The following is a 22500-nucleotide window of genomic DNA, read 5'->3' as shown; positions in this document are numbered from 1 at the left end:
CAAGACACAGGCGAGCCTGTGCGACCTCTCCACAGCACCACTCCGAGCCACCGTTTCCCGCTCTGGGTGTGGAGGCACGCCAGCACCCCGTGCCTCGCCCCTCGCTTCGCCCGAGGTGAAACATCGACCCCCGCCCTGTGTTACTGTATGTCGGCCGGAGGCGGAGGCAGGGCCGCCGGGGAGTCCCTCTCACCTCCTCCCTTCCCCTCCGCCCCGCGGCCCCCGCCTCAGCTCGTCCCGCGCGACACCCGCCGCTGCCGCCATGTGGCGTAAGAGCGGCCGGGCACGGCCGGGTCCCCCGCCCCGCTCCACCCCGCCCCGCGACCGCTGCACGCCCGGCGGCAGCCCACGCTCGCCACCCCCCCGAGGGCAGATCTCGCCTCCCCCCCCGCACCGCCCCGCCGGCTCCTCCCCTCCCCTGGGCCCAGGAGCCTCAGCCCCTCAAGGACTCCGGGGCGCTCAATGTCAGGCGTGCGGCGCGGCCGCCGGCAGGGGGCGGGCGAGGGGAAGCGGTGCCAGCTCTGCGCGGGAGCGCGGCTCAGAGTCGGCGGCGCTGGTCATGCCGGGCGGCGCGGCGGCGCGGAGCTGAGCCCAGCCCAGCGCCCAGCCCAGCCCAGCCCAGCCGAGCCGCTGAAGGGCACCGGCGGCGGCGAGGCTTCCCGGCGCTCTCCGGCGGCTGGGGCGCGCCCGCCCCGCAGCATGGAGGCTGGGAAGCGCAGCTCCTCTGCCGGCAGCCGGGACGATGGCAGCGCTAACGCTTTCCCAGCCAAGCCGGCGGCCCCGGCGGAGAAAGCCCAGAGCAGCCCCGGCGGCGGGCGCAGCGGCGGCGTGAAGGAGCATGGCAACTCGGTGTGCTTCAAAGTGGACGGCGGCGGGGGCGAGGAGCCCGTGGTGGGCTTCGAGGATGCCGAGGGCTCCCGGCGGTCGTACGGCTTCATGCAGCGGCAGTTTACCTCCATGCTGCAACCGGGGGTCAACAAATTCTCCCTGCGCATGTTCGGCAGCCAGAAGGCGGTGGAGAAGGAGCAAGAAAGGGTTAAAACTGCGGGGTTCTGGATCATCCACCCTTACAGCGACTTCAGGTGAGCCGCCGGCGGTGGCGGGGCTCCCGCCGCAAACTTCGGCGGGTTCCGGCCCGGGAGGGAGGGGAAGGGGCTGGAAGCCGGTGCTGGTTTTCCCGGCCCGGCGCTCTCCAGCGTGCTGCACCCGGGATGGACCCGCAGGCCCCCGCGTCGGCCGGGCGCTGCCCGCAGCGGGTCCGTCCCGGGCGAGCCGCGTCCCTCGGGCTGGCAGCGCCGCCGGAGCGGGTCACGGCCCTGCCCCGGGGCGGGAGAGCTCGCCGGCGTGAGAGCAGCGTGCAACGACATCAATAAAATCCCGGGGTCCGCGGAGTGTGCGCGCCGGCCCCTTCCTGAGCACCTGAGTTGTTCAAGGGGTTGCGTGAAGGAAGCACTGTCTCGGTCAGAGTTGTAGGAAAATAACTTTATTCAAGCTAAGGCTGTGTGGGAAACTTAAGTTTTCATAGGTAGAGGGGTAAATGTGATGCTAAATCAGCGTTGCTTTCACAGTAAGTTTGAAGGTATGCCAGATTCGAATATTCATATGAAAAGCAGTGCAAAGAAATTCCTCGGAAGATATATTTCCCTCTAAAATTACATTTTAAGTGAAGAATTATTTCATTGTGTTCTCTATGCCAGCTGGCTGGATGCCTTTGTAAATTTAGCACTGTCTATATTTGCTGAAGAACTATCAGTATCATTAAGCATATTTAATCAACGGCTTGGATTGAACAGCCTGCGTGTATACAATAAGTGAATTGCACTGGAGACCATGTTTAAAAAAGGAAAATCCAGAACGTTACATGGATCTTCTACGAAAAAGTAGGTTAAATAGAACATTCCTCCCTTCCAGTGGGAAGAGGAGGAAATAGTGCCAAAGTCCAAGTTTGTGCAGGACTATTCAGAGTGAGGTGTTACACAGTGAAGTGTGCTAGCACCTTGCAGTTGAGCCCAAGAGCAGTACAGCTTACAAGAGTGGAGGAGGAGGGCAGCACTCAGTTATGACTTGAAATCATGCTTCAAATCCCTCCTTTTTTCCTGGCTCCCTGGAGGCAATGAGCTGCACTTGTTCTTTTCCTGGAGTACCTTTTCCCCCTGGCATGCCAGCTCAGCTGCACTCGCAGGTGCACTAAGGGGGGAGAGAGCCAAGAGTCCACCCACTCCCTTTCTGCCAGCCAGAGAGGGATGTAGCAGGTCACATCTGGTGCTGTGGTAGCATGTGTAGGGGATTAGAGGGGTCTGATAGCTTCTTACTTACCCGTGTGTGTGCATGAGTAACTTTATTCACATGAGGATTCCATTAAAATGAATGAGATTATTCTTGCAAGTAAATTCCCTCATTTTACTGTAAGGTTGGTTTCTGAGCAAGGTGCACAACCCAATGAAATTTTGGCCATAGAAGGTTATGCATCAAATTGTGCAGCATGTGACTTTTTAAGCTGATATGTGAAATGGGTGTTAGGTGTGTTGGTTCTGTTTCTGTTACAGAAATATCTTATAATTCTGTCCTAATTCTTCCTGTGGGAACATTTAGAGACCGTAGCATGTGTTTACTTATTTTCTTCAGTAGGAGTAAACAACACTACATCCTTTTCAGTCCTGTTGTCTGCATATTCTTAAATTAACTGTATTTTTGGGGACTTTTATTATGTTTTTATTTTATTAGAATGGGGGTGTTTGTTTTTAAATAAAGTTCATAGCCTTTCATTTGTCTTGGAATGGTGTGGCCTGATCCAGACCCAATTTTTTAGCCACTAGGACTGTTTCAGTGAGAAATACAGGATGTTTATGTTGTTTTTCCTGAAATAATTGCAACTGTATAATGGTACTTTTTGGGTGGCAGTGTTTGTAGAAACGGGTGAAGAAGTTGTACTATATAGTACATCCATCTCTCTATATGGGAATTGCAACAATGCTAGCAAGTGCCTCCTCACAAGTGTCTCTGTACCAGAATAAATGTGTATGTAATGACAGAATTGTTTTGATTTATTTTTGCATGTGATTTTGTAACAATATAATGCTTGTGTGTAGACAAGCCTTAAAGCAACCGAAGACACACGGGTATTCTAATTGCACTGTGTTAATGTTGATACCACCAAGGGAAAGAACTAAATTTCCTACCAAAATAGCATGAAAAAGGTAAAAACCTGAATATTTTACAGTATCTGAGTGGGAAGATTTAGAATAAGTTTGTAAATTTAGCTATTATTAGGGTGTTTGTGGCACATATAAAAAAGGATATCACAGTAAATTTTAAATATAGGCACACTTAGGAGAATATTGGGTTAACCATGTAAGACGTGGGAAAATTCTGGTACAGGTTCCTGTGGACTTTCATTTATTTTTGTTTTTCTAGTTTTGGGTGCTTGTATGCATTTGCTGGGATACTTTGATGCATTTGGTTACATTTCTTGACCTCATTCTCGTGATTTTTATAAAACTTTGTATGATAATCTACAATGAACAACATTTTGCTGGGTCTTTTTTGGGGGGGGGCAGGCAGCATCCCTGTGCCCTCCTACCCCCTTTTTTTGGTATGAACAGAGTGGAAGCTGTGGCTGTAAACTCGGTGCTTTGTGAATCAGTTACTCGCATCCTTGGGGGGCTTGGTCTCTAGTTTTACGTCTTTCTGCCCTGCCTGTGTTTCAGGGAAGAATTGGCTCTTCATCAGGCAGATACACCCTTGGAGGATTAAATTCAATAAATATTACATAATTTTTCCACAAGGGGACCGTTTTGTTCCCGGGTGTCTTTTCCCAGTCTTCTGAGGTTAATGTCTAATTTGGAAGCTGTTATGTAAACCGAGCACCTAATACACATCAAACCCAGCATAAGACCTCTGTTTATCTCTTTGCAGCTGTGATTACTGTGTTTCTAAACTTGGACAACAATTCTGTGTAATTGCATGACTCATGATAGTGAATTTATTGTCAGTGTTTTGGTTAGAGTTTATTGAAGTCCTGCGTGCATTCTGTGAGATACCAAGTGCCTCTGGCCATACCTACTCATGTGTGGAAGAATGAGCCGCGGGAGAGCATCGCCCATCCAGTCCTGTGGCCTCTCATCTGCTGGATGAGAGCAGCATGAAGCCAGCGGGAGATGGGAGCAACAGCACATGGTTCTGCTGTTGCTGCCATACGCGTTTCACTCATTTTATAGCAGAGTTGTGGTGGGCATGGGCTTTGGGTGACTTTTATATGTTACAGCCTCCCGGTATTAGCAGAAATTACGTGGCTGATTTTTCAGAGGATTAATTACTCAGTGTCCTTCGGCACATCAGAAATTTCTTTAACGCTTGTAGGTCTTGCACATTCCTGGGCTGTTGGTCCGACTGACCCTGTAGCGTTTCCCTCCCTCCCCGTCAATGGGTACACAGAGAAACTCACGCTGTCATGGAAATCTTGGTTTTATGACCACATCAGCTAGGGCATCTGTGGTCAGCAATCTAAAAAAGAAAACAGAGTTACTACCTCCAGAGTCACACCAGAGGGACATCTTTTGACCAGACATAGCAATGTATGCGAAAGACTGAGTGGGAATGATACATGTATAAGTCAATGTAGCATTTGCACCCTGATGGTTACAGTTCTCAGTTTGATGTTTGGGAGCAGCCTTTGACTGGAAGTGGGGACAAGAATTTTAATTGGCTTCAAGATAAAGTGGAGTAAGACTGTGATGTGGAGTTGTCTGGCAGAGTAGCGGATAAGGAGGTGCAGTGCAGGCAGTGCTGAAAGTCTTTTTCCTGTGTGGAAGAATACAAAGTATGAACTGATGTGCAACAATAGCAAAAAACTATTGACATTTTATGTCGAGATAATATCTCTGGGTAACTTCTCATCTATTCAAGGAGCACAAAGCCTTATTTTACTGATGACAGAAAAAGTAAAAGCAGAGCTAATTCTAAAATTTGAACAGAAAATTTCGGAGCACAGTGAAGAGTAGAGGTATGCCAAATTTTTTTAACATGTGTGGCATTCCAGTTGCAAAACCTTTTTGTATACACATTTGAGGGTTATCACTTAAACGTATGAGGTTTATCATATAAATCTTTATAAAGCATAGAAAGCTCTATTGATGCTACCCTGTAAGTAAAATTAATGTCAGGTTTCAATGGGTTTTAATCAGGGTGAAAGACACAATAATATTTGCATGTGTACATCTAGGTACGTACAGAAGAATATTTCTGTGTCTGTTGCTATTAAAATCCATTCATTTATTTGTCCAGTTTAATGCAACCCATACACGTTGTCATGCACACGTGCAAGTTAATTTTTCAATTAAGTGTGTGCCAAACTGTAAGTCATAATTGCAACGTATTAGTGTGCCTCATGCTTTTATTATACTTCTCTCCATTTTGAACTTAGGTTTCCCTTATGAATCAATTTTCTTTTTAATTTGTACCTATCTTTTGGACTGTCCTTTGACCACCAGCCGTCACCCTAACATGGTAAACTGTGCATGTTATATGTGCAGCTCACATACATATTTCTAAAATTTGTGCATGCTTTGGTTTAAAAGCTGTTCTTCTTTGGGACCGGTCTTCACTTTACGTGTTATACCTATCACTTATATTTTAAGAAGCTTAGGGTAAGCACTTTGTCCCTCTCTTTTGTCACATGTATGTAATGTCTCAGTTGAAGCTAATGAGATTTATCTGTTTGTGAGCTGTTACATACTTAGGTTTATATAGAGCAGTAGATTTGGAAGGTAATGCTATATGCAATGAAGACAAAGTGTGTTGTATCATACTTAAACGTAATTGATATAGATATATGTGTACTAAATTAACTATATAAATAATGTTGGTTTATATTAAATAGATCACATACAAATTAGTGTGGGTTTTAATGGATACAATATGTCACTGGTAGTGTAGGAGTAAGAAATGTCTGTAGTTTTGGATTCTCAAGGCAGTCATCTCAGTCTTGTTGCTCAGGATGCATTATGAGGTTTTCTTACAGTATTCAGACTTTTGAATTATTTGCTAATAAACTGATAATCAGGGATTCAAATAGATTTCTTTTTTTAAAAAAAATATTTATGTTTTTATGGCTGAAGCACAGTTTTAGCTAGGGCTATCTTTCATGTATCATTTTCAAATACTATTGTGGCGACTATAACTTTTATTTCCATTAAAGAAAAACTTTGTGCAGTTAAACTATTCCTATTACTTGAACATTCACTCTGTACATGACTAAACATAGATAACCATTTAGTATTAAAAAGATTATTAGTAGTGCTTGGCTTTTTATTTGCTGCATTCAAAAAATTTTAGCACTTTACTTCTGTAAATACCTCAAAGGATAAAATGACAAAATTGTAACATTAATCTAAATAATGCATTTATAATGTCTGAAAATTCTTTCTGACAGTAAGTTATATATTAAGCTTTGCAATAGTTCCCCAGGTAAAAGACAACTCCCATAAAGGCAGGCTGAAGAGAAATATGATAACAATCCTCAAATGCATAAACGGATGTTACAAAGAGGAAAGAAATTACATAGAAGTAATGGGGTGGAATTGCAGCAACAAGTATGTAAATCAGACGTTTAGGAAGCAGGACCAAAATAAGCAATAAAATATTCTACTGGAAATGCTTTGGTGTCGAATATGGGCCGGAAATGCATTAGGTTGTTTTTCAACTTCGGTTCCTGTTATTTTTAATATTGAATAATATCTTGTTATTGACTGTTACTGATTCATTTGTAATGAAATCTAGCTGACTAAAGGTACCTACTGGCGTTTGTTTTTGTACCAGTTGTAAGCATGTATGAGTGAAAATGGATATGTGGAGGTGCATGTTGTGCTTTTGGGCTCATGAGGGCCATCTGCTCTTGTGCCCTTGGAGATTTTCTTCAAGAACTGCAAAAGCAAGCCAGCTGAGTCCACCTGAGGATGGTGCAGCAGCCACTCACCTTACGGACCTCCAAGCGATGTGGGAAGGATTATTCCTTTGTTTGTTCAAGGAAAGCAATTAATTCTCTTGATAAGACATCCTTCTGTCTCTAGATAATGTAGAATACTAATGCATAGTTTGAGCTCACGTATATGTTGCGCATTTCCCAATTTTCATTACGTCCATTCTAGTCCCAGAATAACTGTCTATTCATTGTATTTTCTTTCACACTTTTGACATTTTATATACTTGAACATACAATAAAGTTTATAGCAGAGGAAGATCTCAGTAAGCGTAACTCAAATAATTCCTCAGTTCTCTGAGGTACTTTTAATTTAACTTGGGATGTTTTGAAGATCACTGGCAGCACCTATGAAGAAGTACATAAGTACATTTTTTTCTGGAAGATGCTTTATTTTAGAATATTCACCTTCTTCACAATCTAAATAAAGGCAAATATGTTCATCATTATTTTGAGATATGTTTAAAAAAAACAAAATAAACCAAAAATGTTACAGAATTCCTATGAGTTATCCAAAATAATATGTTTTGGGGGAGTTATATGCAAGTCTTTAAACTTCAGCCTGGGATGCTCAATATCAGTATGAGACTTCCTCTTTAGTTTTCTGATTTTTTTGTTTTGACTGCAGTGAGAAAAAAGCGCTTGATTAATATTACCTATATATATATACTTATCAAAATTTAGTTCTCATACAATCAGCATCATGCTTGGGCCTGTGAGGAGAAAGTACTGATTCTGATATTCCCATTGATTATTTTAGCAAGACTACACATTTTTGGATGTGTACTGGCACTTTCTTTGTTAGCGCATCAAAATAAGCGATGCTTATAATTGAGTCAGTAAAAGTTTTTTCTTTATATTAGGTTTCTTGGACTTGAGTATATGGACGGGACTGTGAATTGGAATACTATGTAAAAGCATGGAGTAGTAAATAAAGGTCTGGATTTGGGATTTGGTTTGGGGGTTTTGGTGGCTACAAATCTAAATAAAAAATTCATAATGTTTGATAGGTTGCTTAGGCTTTTTTATGGTTATATAATCAAGTTAAAATTGGAGTGGCTCAGTTTCTGTTTGTTCAGCCTCGAGTAGCGGAAATAGAGACATATGAAATCAGAGGTCACTTTAAAAGTATGAATCTTTACCTCTGCATTTCTGCCTACGTATCTAAGATCGGTGACATTGTAATATTTAATTAGACTTTGTCAGCTTTTTTTGAGAGTCTCAGTTTAAAGGTATAGAAGGCAAAATACTATTTTTAGAGAGGAGGGTACAATATGAAAATTAGTGGAGAAATTTACTTCATTTGGTTGTAAATAACTGCTTTCCCTCAACACCATGCCCGAGAGCTGTCTTCTATGTCAACATACAATTTCTGAGAGAGGAAACTTTTAACCTACTTTGCAATGTTTAATTTTTAACCTGACAGTACAGTTCTCATTAATTGCTTGAAAGTCCTTTAGCTGTCTATTCCCTGATTCTTTCCCAGAGGCATGATTTAATTTTAAAAATCGTAGTGTATTCAGCTCTAATTATTGGAGGGCTCGTTCTAGACACATAGTAAGGTATGTTAATGACCGAAAACTGTATCAGCTGGAGTCAATGTCAATACTACCTCAATGACACTGTCATTTAGCTTCCATAAAATCTCTGCTAATATCTTTTAATCTGATGACAGTCAGATTCAGGCAAGCTGCATGATATTTTGCAATAATCTTATTGCCTTGGTTTGCAGTGCAACTGGAATAAGTCTGGAGTAAACTTGTGTTCAGAATGTTCATTTGATTACAAAGGAAATGCAGTCTGTTCCCATTCTATATTAAAAAAAAAACAACAAAACAACCCCCAAACCCTTATTTTATTTATGCCAGTGAAGTTCCCACAACTGGAGTTGCACCATGTAGCCAAGGATAGGATTTTCCTCTTATTTTATTAACTTCTATCTTGTTTATGTGGATATCTTATCTAATGAAGCACGTTATTTAACAGATAATTTGGTACACTATTGGAATTTCCCATGCTGCTGATTATTAATAAATTTTCTATCTCTAAAAATATCATATTTATTAAAAATTCTTATTAAGATAATTTTTTTTCAACTGAGCTTTATGCTCACAGTCAAAGCTAGGTTTTTTTTTTTGTTTATTTGGGGTTTTTTTGTTTTTTTTGGTTTTTTTTGTTTATTTGTTTTAAATGATGTAATATAAAATAGCCAATATACATAAAAATTGTTTTGACTGCAGGGGTTTTTTTTTAGGTAGTATTATTCTTTTTCATCCAATTCTCAGTCTGAAATCCACTGAAGCTTACACTTGCGCTAAAGCTCCAGTATGTGAAAAGCCCCACAGAAATAAAATGTGCCCTCACAATACCAAATCCTCCAATTCTACACGTAGCATACTCTGGTTGCCTCCATTTTTTTTCTCTTCTGTCAGCAGAGTAAAGTATGGAAGTATTGACATTTCCTTGTCTGGTTCTGTTGGATCTACCTATATCCTCCAGGAAGCACCAATCTTTATGGCATGACTGCAGCAACAGGCAGTGTGGTTCTGATATGATCTGACGTTAAGCAAATCTGTAGATTGCAGCAGATTAGGGTAATATATCATAGGATCCTAATGATAAATGATTTTTCTAACTTGCTGTAGGTCAAAGCTATGGAAAACACACAGAACTTTTAGAAGATACATGGTGTAAGATCTATCCAACTCTACCCAGGAGATGGAATAAATGTATGGCTGCAAAACCATGGGGATGCAATCAAACTTTCACATGACTACTGAGAGGTTTTCCATCAGGCTCTTGAGTGACTTCTGTCTACCTGTTCATTCCAGAAGAGTTACGATTTCTTCTGGGTAGAGAAATTACTATGAAACCAGAAGTAGGTAATACTACCCCCTAAAACATCTTATAACTGCCTGACAGTACACACTTGCAAGCTTGTGGGTTCCACAAACACATCCTGGGCTACAGGTTCCTTGGGATGATTGCATATGGGTTTGTTTGCACTTGATTTCTGTGTGAGGATAACAGCCAAGCTTGTCTGTCACTCTGGTTCACCTTGTCTTTAGTGCCAGACAAGCTCAGTAGTAACACAAAGATTCCGTTTTCCAACTAGGCATTAGTCTGTTAGACACAAACTTGGAAACAAAACATAAGCAGCAAAATAAATCAAGCATATCCCTCAAGCTTCAGTTAATAACTGGGTACCTTTCTCGTTGCCCACCTTGCCAAGTATACTTCAGAGATGTCCTGTTTTTCAGAGCTGTGTGTTCACTGTTCATGGAAACTGTTATCTACGTGACTGCCTAAATACTGAATCCTGCTTTTTTTGTCTTTTATTTATAGCATTTCTTATGGTCTAATTTTCAGGTAGTGAAATCCTGCTATAGGCAGCTTGCAGTTCTTATTTGAAAGTTAGCAAAAGCATGGTGATGTAGGCCGTGACAGATTTTTTTTTTTTTAAAAACAACTTCTCTTTTCCCTCATTCTGTTTTTCCTTCTCCTTCCTACATCTCTTCCTGAAGATATAATGAATTCCTTTATATAAATGGGAATGATGCATTGATTTTTTTTTTTAATTTGTTAGCTCTTCTATGTAGTTTTCAATTCTTACTGAGTCTGTTAGCTAGGAGATACTGACCTGTTTGTTCAAACTAGCAGGGAGAAGTTAGCCTAGGTATTCTTCATAGTGTCTTGGAGTTTTTAAATAAATACCTTGTAATAATTAAAAAAAACTACAATTGTATGTACATTTTCTGTTTCCTATGACTTGGGCAGGTTGGCAGCTTTCTGTTGAGAATTGCAACCTGATGCAATTGAACATGCTGTTACCGTAGACATAGTAACAAGATACTTTGCTGAAATTGTCCCCTCAGCCCGTTTATTGCCAGCTTGGGAATTATAGTGTTGCACACATCTATCACATTAAAGATATAAGAAACACACTTCTGTAATGTAAAGGGAGTGTGGTATCAAAGAGTAAGCACTGCCAGATGGTAGGCAATCTAACAGATCATTTAAAAAGGGTCAAAATCCAAACTGTCTAAAATCCGATGGCTTATTAAGCAATAAACGTTGCATGTGTGGGACAAGTGAGAGATAAGTAACCTAATTTAGGTGCCCACATGAGCAAACCTGACTTTTAATTGCATGCATTCTGTCAGTAAATATCTGAAATACATGTTTTTACTAACTTAAATGTGCGTTTTGAAATTTGGAACAGAACATTAAATGCAGTGATATACTGTGGAGTGTTGAAAAGTTAAGTAGGATTTGTATGTGTTCTTATTGTGTATTTATTGAAGTAGTGAATTTATTATGATGGCTGATCTCTCTGAAACGGAAGAAGAAATCTAAAAACAATTTCAAGGTTTTTGATGTTGAAAAGAATTAAATCCAGGACCTAATAATTGTATTAATTCATATGTATATTACTTAGATGGGAACTAAACACGACATAAATGATGTCTGAATTCCATTAAGTTTGTTTGGTTTTAGTTTGCTATTTAAAGCTCTTAGCTATGAGTTTAAAATTTCTTGCTTCCCTTTAAACTGTCCTCTGTTCTTGCTTCCTAAAGGTAGACTTTTCTGTAGTCTGCCTGTACACTGTGCTCTGTCCTTCACATGCAGGCTAATTTTCTTTTGTCGAGAGATGATTCTCGTTAAGACAGGTCTGAGGAATACTCCTGCAGTATTATACGACCTGTCAGTGTTATTCAGCAATTTCCACCACCCCCCTCCTCATTCCCCAGGACTCTATGAACGTTCCTCAATGTGACCATGGTTGTTTCTATAATTTCTAAACCGCAGACAACTTTTATGTTCTCCACAGGCTAGACCAAATTTATCTTTCTGTGGAAGGGATGGGAAAGCTGCGGTGAACTTTCACTCCCACACTTGTTCCTCAAAGTGCGACAGAGTTCAGACTTGCTTCAGGGAAGGAGAGCTAGCTTGATAGCCCAGGAACGCAGGTACCATGAACCTGCATAAAACGGTAGCAGATGTTCCTGCTGGGTCTACTGACTTGTAATTTCCTGAAGTGTCACTGAATAGCAGCTCATCTTAACATTGAATGTACACACTCATTTTATGCCACTGGCAAAATGAGCAAATGGAATATGATATTTAACTTGGTTTCATGTTTCCAGTACGAACTTTTCCATTTCTGGAATGGCTTTGAAAATGTCAGTTTTACCTAGTGCTCTGCACAGTGTAAAAATTTATAGGATGTGAGATGAAGATCCAAAATGGAAGTCAGCAGCCTATCTGTCTTTGGATTTCAGAACAAGCTAGGGACCTAGATACTTGCAAGCATCTGGACTCTGTGCCTGAAGATCTTTCAGAATTTTAGCCATAAGGAGCCTGTCGTGGTTTGACCTGGCAGGCAGCTAAATACCACACAGCAGCTGGCGCACTCGCTGTGCCACCCCCCAGGGAACGGGGGAGAGAATTGGAAAGGTAAAGGTAAAGTGACTCATGGGTTGAGATGAAAACAATTTAATAATTGAATATAATAATAATAATAATAAAAATAAAAATATACAAACAAGGGATGCATAGTGCAACTGCTCACCACCCGCTGACCAATGCCCAGCCCGTCTCTGGCTAGCGATCCCAGAGGAGAGAAATCCTGAAACTGCAATCCCGGGAGAGAGTGAGCAACTTCCCGGCCAACCCTTATGTATGTACTGAGCATGACATTGCATGATATGGAATATCCCATTGGCCAGTTTGGATCCGTCGCTCCGGCTGTGCTCCCTCCCACCTTCTTGGGCACCTGCACACTAGTAAAGCATGGGAATCACAGAATCACAGAATCACAGAATGTTAGGGATTGGAAGGGACCTCGAAAGATCATCTAGTCCAATCCCCCTGCCGGGGCAGGATTGCCTAGACCATATCACACAGGAACGCGTCCAGGCGGGTTTTGAATGTCTCCAGAGAAGGAGACTCCACAACCTCTCTGGGCAGCCTGTTCCAGTGTTCAGTCACCCTCACCGTAAAGAAGTTTTTCCTCAAATTTAAGTGGAACCTCCTGTGTTCCAGCTTGCACCCATTGCCCCTTGTCCTGTCAAGGGATGTCACTGAGAAGAGCCTGGCTCCATCCTCTTGACACTTGCCCTTTACATATTTCTAAACATTAATGAGGTCACCCCTCAGTCTCCTCTTCTCCAAGCTAAAGAGACCCAGCTCCCTCAGCCTCTCCTCATAAGGGAGATGTTCCACTCCCTTAATCATCTTCGTGGCTCTGCGCTGGACTCTCTCTAGCAGTTCCCTGTCCTTCTTGAACTGAGGGGCCCAGAACTGGACACAATACTCCAGATGCGGCCTCACCAGGGCAGAGTAGAGGGGGAGGAGAACCTCTCTCGACCTGCTAACCACACCCCTTCTAATCCACCCCAGGATGCCATTGGCCTTCTTGGCCACAAGGGCACACTGCTGGCTCATGGTCATCCTGTTGTCCACTAGGACCCCCAGGTCCCTTTCCCCTACGCTGGTCTCCAACAGCTCTGTCCCCAACTTGTACTGGTACATGGGGTTGTTCTTGCCCAGATGCAGGACTCGACACTTGCCCTTGTTATATTTCATTAAATTTCTCCCCGCCCAACTCTCCAGCCTGTCCAGATCTCTCTGAATGGCTGCGCAGCCTTCCGGCATCTCAGCCACTCCTCCCAGTTTTGTGTCATCAGCGAACTTGCTGACAGCGCACTCTAATCCCTCATCCAAGTCATTAATGAATATATTGAATAGAACTGGTCCCAGTACCGACCCTTGCGGGACTCCGCTAGACACAGACCTCCAACTGGACTCTGTCCCACTGACCACCACTCTCTGGCTTCTTTCCTTCAGCCAGTTCGCAATCCACCTCACTACCCGATCATCCAGACCACACTTCCCCAGTTTAGCTGCGAGGATGCTGTGGGAGACCGTGTCAAACGCTTTACTGAAATCGAGATAGACCACATCCACAGCTTTACCATCATCTATCCACCGGGTAACATCCTCATAAAAGGCTATCAAGTTGGTTGAGCAAGACTTCCCGTTGGTGAAGCCATGCTGAGTGCCCCTAATGATCCCCCTATCCTTGATGTGCCTAGAGACAGCACCAAGAACAAGTTGCTCCATCACCTTTCCGGGGATGGAGGTGAGGCTGACCGGTCTATAGTTACCCGGGTCCTCCTTCTTGCCCTTTTTGAAGACTGGAGTGACATTCGCTTTCCTCCAGTCCTCAGGCACCTCTCCCGTTGCCCACGACTTAGCAAAGATGATGGAGAGTGGCCTAGCAATGACTTCCGCCAGCTCCCTCAGCACCCGCGGGTGCATCCCATCAGGGCCCATGGATTTATGGATGTCCAGGTTGCTTAATTGGTCCCTGACCCAGCCCTCATCAACCAAGACAGATTTCTCCTCTATCCTGACTTCTTCTGAGGCCTCAGGGGTCCGGGGCTCCTCAGGACAGCCTCCAGCAGTATAGACAGAGGCAAAGAAGGCATTCAGTAACTCCGCCTTCTTTTTATCCTCTGTCTCCAGGGCCCCCACCTCATTCATCAGTGGGCTTACATTGCCTCTAGTGTTGACTTTACCTGCAATGTATTTGAAGAAGCCCTTTCTGTTGTCCTTGACCTCTCTTGCAAGGTTTAATTCCAAGGAGGCCTTAGCTTTCCTAGTTGCCTCCCTACATCCTCTGACAACAGACTTATATTCCTCCCAAGTGGCCAGCCCCTCCTTCCACGATCTGTACACCCTCTTCTTCCACTTGAGTTTGCCCAGCAGTTCCCTGTTCAACCTTGCAGGTCTCCTAGTACCCTTCCTTGACTTCCTACCTGCTGGGATGCTCTGATCTTGAGCTCGGAAGAAGCAGTCCTTGAATGCTAACCAACTATCTTGAGCCCCCTTACCTTCTAGTACCCTGTCCCATGGGATTTCCCCTAGCAATTGCTTGAAAAGGCCAAAGTTGGCCCTCCTGAAGTTCAGGGTTGCAATTCTGCTAGCTATTCTGTTCCTGCCACATGAGATCCTGAACTCTACCATCTCATGGTCACTACAACCAAGGCTGCCCTCAACCTTCACCTCTTCAACCAGACCCTCCTTGTTAGTGAGGATCAGATCCAGCAGCGCTCCTCTCCTAGTTGGCTCATCCACCATTTGCATCAGAAAGTTATCATCAATGCACTGGAGGAACCTCCTGGACTGGGGATGGCTGGCTGAGTAGGCCTCCCAGCAAATATGAGGGTAGTTGAAATCCCCCACGACAACCAGGCCCTGTAATTGCGAGACTGCTCTCAGCTGCCTGTAGAAGGCCTCATCACCTTCCTCATCCTGATCCGGTGGCCTGTAATAGACACCCACAACAGTATCACCCCTGACAGCCTGCCCCTTAATTCGCACCCACAAACTCTCAACTCGCTCCTGATCCGCCCCTGGACAGAACTCAATACATTCTAGCTGCTCACTCACATAAAGAGCAACTCCACCACCTCTCCTTAGCGGCCTGTCTTTCCTGAACAAGACATCGCCATCCATGACCACATTCCAGTCATGCGAGGCGTCCCACCAAGTCTCTGTAATTGCCACTAGATCATAGCCCCCCGACCGAACACGGATTTCTAACTCCTCCTGCTTATTCCCCATGCTGTGTGCATTGGTGTACAGGCATTTCAGGGAGCGAGCTGGGCACACCGATTTCACCCCAGGGGGATGGGAGGCCTCCTGGTCTACCTCAACACTAGAGCATTGCCCCAGTGGTGCAAGCCCAGCTACTACCCCATCCCCCTTCGAATCTAGTTTAAAGCTCTCCGAATGAGCCCTGCTAATTCCTGTCCCAGAACCCTTTTGCCCCTACGACATAAACCTTTCCCATGTATTACAGTCACGCCTGGTGTCTTATAAAACCATCCATTATCAAAGAACCCAAAGCCCTGCCTGTAGCACCAGTCTCGTAGCCAGGCGTTAATAGAGAGAATCCTACTGTTCCATCCCACGTCATCACCTGAAAATGGAAGGAGGGAGGAGAAAACAACTTGTGCCCCAGACTCTTTCACCAACCGTCCTAGGGCCTTGTAGTCTTTCTTCATCCCCCTCAGACTACGGGATGCAGCTTCTTCCCCACCTGTCTGGAAGATCAGCAGGGGGTAGTAGTCTGTGGCCTTCACCAGGTTGGGGAGTTACCTGGTGATATCCCTGATTCGGGCTCCAGGCAGACTGCAGACCTCCCTGTGATGGGGGTCAGCTCTGCATATTGGGCCCTCAGATCCCTTTAGGAAGGAGTCTCCAACCACTAAAACTCTTCTCTTCTTCCTTGTGGAGGAGGTAGCTATACGCCCGTCAGGTTTTTCTGACTGTGGTGGGACCTCTGATATAGGTTGCCTCTCCACCACATCCCCGTTGGACCGGCTGTATTCCACTAGGGCTTCATATCTATTGCTCAGAGGCACCTGTGGAGGCAAGGTAGGCAAGGAGGGCACTCGCCTTTTGCCACGGCCTTAGACTTGCCTCCACTCACTCCTCTCCTCTAGGTTATTTTTTTCCACCTGAGAGAGGCAGAGTACAGGGGTCCCTCGATCCTGGGAGCTCTCTGGCAGGTGCTCCCATTTTTGTTGCAGGGAGGGCAGAGCCTGGCTCCACCAGTCTATCTCCATTTCAGCCACCCGAATGCTCCTAAGCCTTTCTACTTTGGCTTGAAGCCTTTCAACCTGACTTTGCAGCTGTGCCGCTCAGCCAAGCAGATCATCTACTTGCTCACAGCGCACACAGCCCCCTGACACCACAGAGACGCTGTAGCATTCCCTGCAGCCCGCAACCTGCACCATCGCCTCCTTCCGTGGGAGCTCTGTCTGGGTTCCCACATCCATTTTGGTCTTCTTCCACCGGGTAAATACCATTGTTCTTTCACTGAACTGGGAAATACCTGTTGGTGCCACCCCTGGTTCACAGCTCCTTGGCACCTTCCTCGCCTTGTACACTGGGAGGGAGTCAGTGCCCTCCCCAACGAGCTGCAAACAACTGCAGCCTCTCCTGCCCTGGGACACACCCAGTCACTACTGACTCACCCAGTCACAGCTGAGTCTCCCTCTCCCCTCTGGGCAGGGACTAGTCTCTGTCCTCCAGGAGGCTTTTTATCACCCGATAACAGGGGGTGGAGCGTTTAAATCGCTTAAATCGCCCGCAGTGCCTCCAGCTATGCCCCCTCCTCTCCTGATTCGTTGCCGGGAACCTCTGGGTCCGGGGTCAGGAGGAAGCAGCTCGGGGCTGATGCTCGCGGGGGGCTCAGGGGGGGCCCAGAGTACGAAAAACCGCCCGGTTAAGCCGGATGTCGCCCTCGCCCCCACACTAACCTCAAGTCGCTGCCGCCGCTTTCGCTGCTGCCGCCGCTTTCGCTGCTGCCGCCGCTGTCAGGAAGTTTAAGAGTCCTTGATTTCTCAGCAACAACTAAAAACATCAGTATTTTATCAACATTCTTTGCATACTAAATCCAAACCACAACACTATTCTAGCTAAGAAGAAAATTAGCTCTATGCCAGCCAAAACCAGGACAGAGACATAAATGGTAAATCTGATTTTTAAAACATGTCACCCATGGGTGCTATGCATTTGCAGAACTATTGTATCAGAATAATCTGAATATACTTCATGTTCCTTTTCTGTCATATTATATATTTTGATTTGCAGTTTACAGATCAGTATCTTTCCTAAGATTATGATGAAAAGTTTTATTAATCATTTTTCACCCTGAATTTCTTGCTGTTCTCCACCAAGGAATTACTAACATCTATTTGGCTGTTCTAATTATTACACATCCTTAACTTAAACGTGTTTGAATAGTTCGTAACTCACTGTCCTCCAAAAATGAAACGTAAATATTTGGCTAAATTAAATTCTGTCTTTCTGAGGAATATTGGCTTGTGGCTAAAACCTCCTCTGAGATCTCCAAAGTAAAATGTTTTCATTTGCTTAAAGCCAGAAACCTATTTATTATATTTAGACAATTTCATTTTGAGTGAGTATGGATGGAAGATAGAGATGGACGTCTGGTGTTTTATTCACCATGGTAAAGGGAAGCTCTTTTTATTTTGCTGTAACAGAGCAACAATCATCTGTCTGTATGGGAGTAAATAGCTTCCTTGGGACTTTTGCTGTTGTTTATAGTTCAGGTTATAGGTCCCTGACCAAAGTTTTCTTTGAGTGCTTATTTTAGGGCCGCTTATCAGTGGCTACGATTATAGGCAACTTTACTTGCAGGCAAATGCTTTTCCCTGTCACCCTTAACCTGTACTGTGTGGCTGATCGCGAGAGCAGCATGAGGGCTGTGCCGTTGTTCAGGAATATGGACTACTTCGTTTGAACGCCTGAAGATTGGAGAAAGAGAATTTTTGTGCCAAGACGCTTCAAAGTCAACTGTGAAAAACAAAACACTCTACCAAAATATAAAGTGGAGAAGTAGATTATTAAATAGTTCCATTTATATTTTTGCTAATAAATATTTATAGGTGAAGCATATAACAAAGCCTGTGGTTAAATTTTAATAAATTTTCAGATCTTAATATCTTTATCAATCTTTTATTTTTCAGGCTGAAAACTGACATGTTTTTCTGAAGCTTAAGGTGACTTCCTCTCTTTTTTTTTAAGAAAAATAAAGGCAACTGTGGAAGAAAAAACTTTTATCTAATATACATATTTCGTATAACAACTCTAGGTGGTTCTGTCTCAATGAAGATAGAATTTTAAATTAATCTGTATCTTGGTAACAAGTATCTTCCAGTGGCTCAACAACCATTTCATACAACTAAATTAAAACAAAATAATTAAAAAATGTATTTCATGCCAATAATCTGCCATAATTCAATAAATACTTTTTTCAACACATAGTTTGTAAATTTAATACATATTGCTTTTAGAAATGGATCTTGACTATCTATTTCAGTGTTGTGTATACCTGTGACAAAATGTAATGGAACTTCATTTTTTAATTGCAACCAAGCAATGGATATGACCTGCAGTACTGCTGCTGGCAAAGGTGTACTGGAAGGAGAAAAGGCCTCCTTGCGTGTAAAGGCAATCTCTTGGAGTGCTTGATATTGCAGATTATCTCCTGTCTTGCAGATCAAAAAAACATTTAATAAGTAAGTATATGTAGGTTGTTTTGTTGGGTTTTTTTGGAAGACGTTTGATTGTTTGCTTTTTTAAGAATAACCAAAGCCATTTCATTGAAAAAAAAACCCAACTCCTTTATTTCCTTGTATTGAATTAAATTGCAAAAGGGCCATTAGCAATCGCATTCCATTACACTGACCAATGTTCATAAATGTCAGAGGTGGATTTTATATCGTCAGAAATTTGGTTTGTATTCCAAACCTCCACCCTTTGCTGAGCTGCTCCCAGCAGCAGTGCAGGAGGTTTCACTCAGGCCTGCTAGCATGGAGCTTGCTGGAGTGTTAGAGAGTAAATAGCATGAAAAGATGACGAGAGGAGTGGAGGTAAAACTAACAAGATCACAGTTACTTAGGCCAATAACTAGAACATCTTTGAACATCATGTATTCTCTTTCTTGTTTGCTTTGTTTACTTTTCTGGGTTTTCCTTTTTGTTTTAAACAAGTGAATATCAGGTCTATCTGATCACTGCTCTGTCTAACTCCTTAATTAGCTGATTTGTTTTGGCAATGCAGGCAGAGCGCTATGCTGTCAAGAGGATGGTAAAACTGGAACGTGCAGTATATAAATTCGGAAATTTTAAAGAAATGTTAAAATTACGTTGCATCTGCTTGAATACTGTGGAAGGCAAATGGCTAGCAGAGAGATCTGGATACAAGTTGAATAATGAAAAAAATAAGGATTTCTGAATGTGGCTGGTGGAAGGAGAAACCTGTGAGAGGTGCATTTTATTTCTGGTAGGGACAGGTGTTTTAGTGTATGAAGTTATGGTTTGAAAGATAAGGGTAAAACTGAATGTTGAACTTCCTAGATGAGCCGTCTTCTTCCTACCCACTCATTAGTGCAGAGCTCCTAAGGTGAGTCACCCTGTAAAAAGGGATTCGTAATAAATGCACATGGGGAAAAGTATAAGCAAGCTTGTGGAAGATTACTTCTTTCATTTCTTAAAGTATTTTGTGTTGTGCACATTTTGTTTTTGATTAGTTCATGTTTTAGACATATTGATATGATGAATTCAGTTAATAAAATTAATAACAATTCAATAATCATACTGATACAATTTTCAATGTGTATATTTGAGTGTGTAGCTGAACGTCTCCTGTATCTGCTCAGGAATCAAAACCATTCAGCCCTGATGTTGAAAGCGCAGAGTAATTTCTGTCCTTTGCTCGAGAGGATTTGAACCTGTACATTTACTTTGCATAGCACTTCTGGCACGGACACTTTCAATAACAGTATCACCTCTCACAGTTGTTCTGCTTTGATGGAGCAAAAAGGTGAGAATGCGTCTCCAGTCTAGTGGTTGCCTTCCCTGGGAAGAAGGTTTTGGTTCCTGCTCTAGTTTATATTTGTTCAGGGAAAGAGAACATGTCAGCAGTGTACCTCGCTTCAGGAGGCACACTATAGCTTGGGGGTAATGAATTTCCCTGAGAAGTGGGACATCCTGGGCTCAGCTACCCACAGACAGATGACGAAAGTCAAATGCATTTTCCTAGGCATTGGTGAAAGCTCTAGGTATTGAGCTGTTTTGCCAAAGTGGGATGCACGTGACATGACCCTAATTACTTACCGTGTTGCTCTGTTGTGAATTTGATCTTTTTCCTTTGCTTTTCTAAAAAAAAGTCTGAAATATATTTTAATCCTTTTTCCTCAGGGTATAAGTAGAAATGAAGAAAATGTTAATTTTTATGTTGTTTGAACGCCAGTTCCTCAGTTTCTCATGTTGTTTTCACAACAAACACGTTATTAATATATTTTGAAAATACATAAATATTCTAATTAGGTTTGATTACCTTTTGAAGCAAATGATTTACTGCAACGTGATATTCATGGATTACAACAAAACAACTTACTGATTCTTAAAATGGTACTTCCACTATTTTGGAGGTTTGAAATCTCAGTACTTATTTTTATATTTGAAGAAACAGGCTTTGGAGCCAAAAATCAGCCATAAATAGTTGTAAAAGGGAATAATAATTTAACTTGATGTATTTATGCTATATTGATTACTTGTTCTTGCATTAGCATCTTGTACATCTGTGTAGATACATAAGAGTTGTATAAATATTCAGCCATGTATATTTGTTTTCACTCATGATGTAGGAGTACAAAGTCTGCGTGTATAATCCATCAACTCATGTCATACCTGTCTATAGTTCTCTTACACTTTTTCACATCTCTGATTTTTCCCTTTATGAATCTGAAGACTACCTCTTTTTTTTTTTTTTCCAATTTAAACATGGTGCCCAGTCTTGCCTTCAATGAACTCTTTCAAAAAATGATACACCAAATTCTAGTAAGTGAAAATTCATTTTTGAAGCTGCTTGTCCAAATGTACTGTATCTTTGTATGGTTATATGCACAAAGCCAGTTTTACCTCTGATTGTCAGAATGAAATTGTTAGTAGTAGTATATATGTCAAATACTAGAAATATCAGTGTGTTACGTGAACCAAGTTGAAGGTACTAGTCTTGTTTTTTTTTGTCAGAGGTATTCACCTCAAAAAAACTAGTTGTCCCAACTCATTTGGTGGTCACAGGCCAGTGTCCTCACTAAACCCCACGACTGAGGTCTATCAATAGCTACTAAGTAATGGCTTCCCCATCATCATCTTCTCTGAAAATAAGTAGAGAAAATGGACTTTTCCCCATTAGCAGAAACTTTAAAGATTACACTGATAATTGAGAGATTGAATTGGTTAAAAATAATCTATTAAAGAAGAATATTAGGTGATATAGTCTGGCTTTTTTTTTGGTTTTGTGAGGGGGTGTGGGTTAAGTTACCTTCCTTTTCACATGATGCTTTGTTGAGAAGAATTACAGAAGGCTTCTCCCAATTTAAACCTCTGAATTTTTACTTAACATGGAGGCATTCTAAATGTCATGTTTCTAAATGGCACTCTTAAAATTCCTGTCACTACAGAATTCTTAATTAATGCAAGTGTTCCAACATGAGATAGGAGATTATTTTGCAGCTGAAATATTTTTAGATCTGTCTCTTTCGAACTTTTTCTCATGCCTGTGAAGTGGTCATTTCTAATTTGAGAATGTGGATGTGTATTTTACAGTGATCCACTATGGAAATTTGCTGACACAAATGTGGCAATTTGCGATTGCTTTAAGGGTTGGTAATATGAAAATGAAACAAACCCGTTGGAGTCCCTACACAAAATGTTGCCTAATACTGAGAGGCTATGGTCTACTCATTTGAACAGGGGGGTAAATTTGAGGAAGATACGTTACTTGTGCTGTGGCACCTGTAGATGCAGAAGCAATCTCAGTGACCTGAATTATATCTGCTTTTCATCAGCATACATTTCAGCATAGACAGATTCAAGTTTTTCCAGGAGAAAACTCATTTGTGAGTTGTGACTCGT

General features: G+C 42.7%; 1 protein-coding gene across 1 annotated transcript in view; it reads left to right on the top strand.

The window, feature by feature from the left end:
• Positions 1–699: 699 nt before the first annotated feature.
• HCN1 (hyperpolarization activated cyclic nucleotide gated potassium channel 1) overlaps positions 700–22500 on the top strand; it is a 219626-nt gene continuing 197825 nt past the window's right edge. The window contains exon 1 of the mRNA XM_068423180.1: positions 700–1082. Within this exon, the coding sequence (XP_068279281.1) occupies positions 700–1082 (383 nt within the window). The remainder of the gene's footprint in view (positions 1083–22500) is intronic.

Source organism: Nyctibius grandis, chromosome Z, assembly GCF_013368605.1.
Source record: "Nyctibius grandis isolate bNycGra1 chromosome Z, bNycGra1.pri, whole genome shotgun sequence".
Lineage (NCBI taxonomy): Eukaryota > Metazoa > Chordata > Aves > Nyctibiiformes > Nyctibiidae > Nyctibius > Nyctibius grandis.
This window is presented reverse-complemented; position numbering and strand designations above follow the sequence as displayed.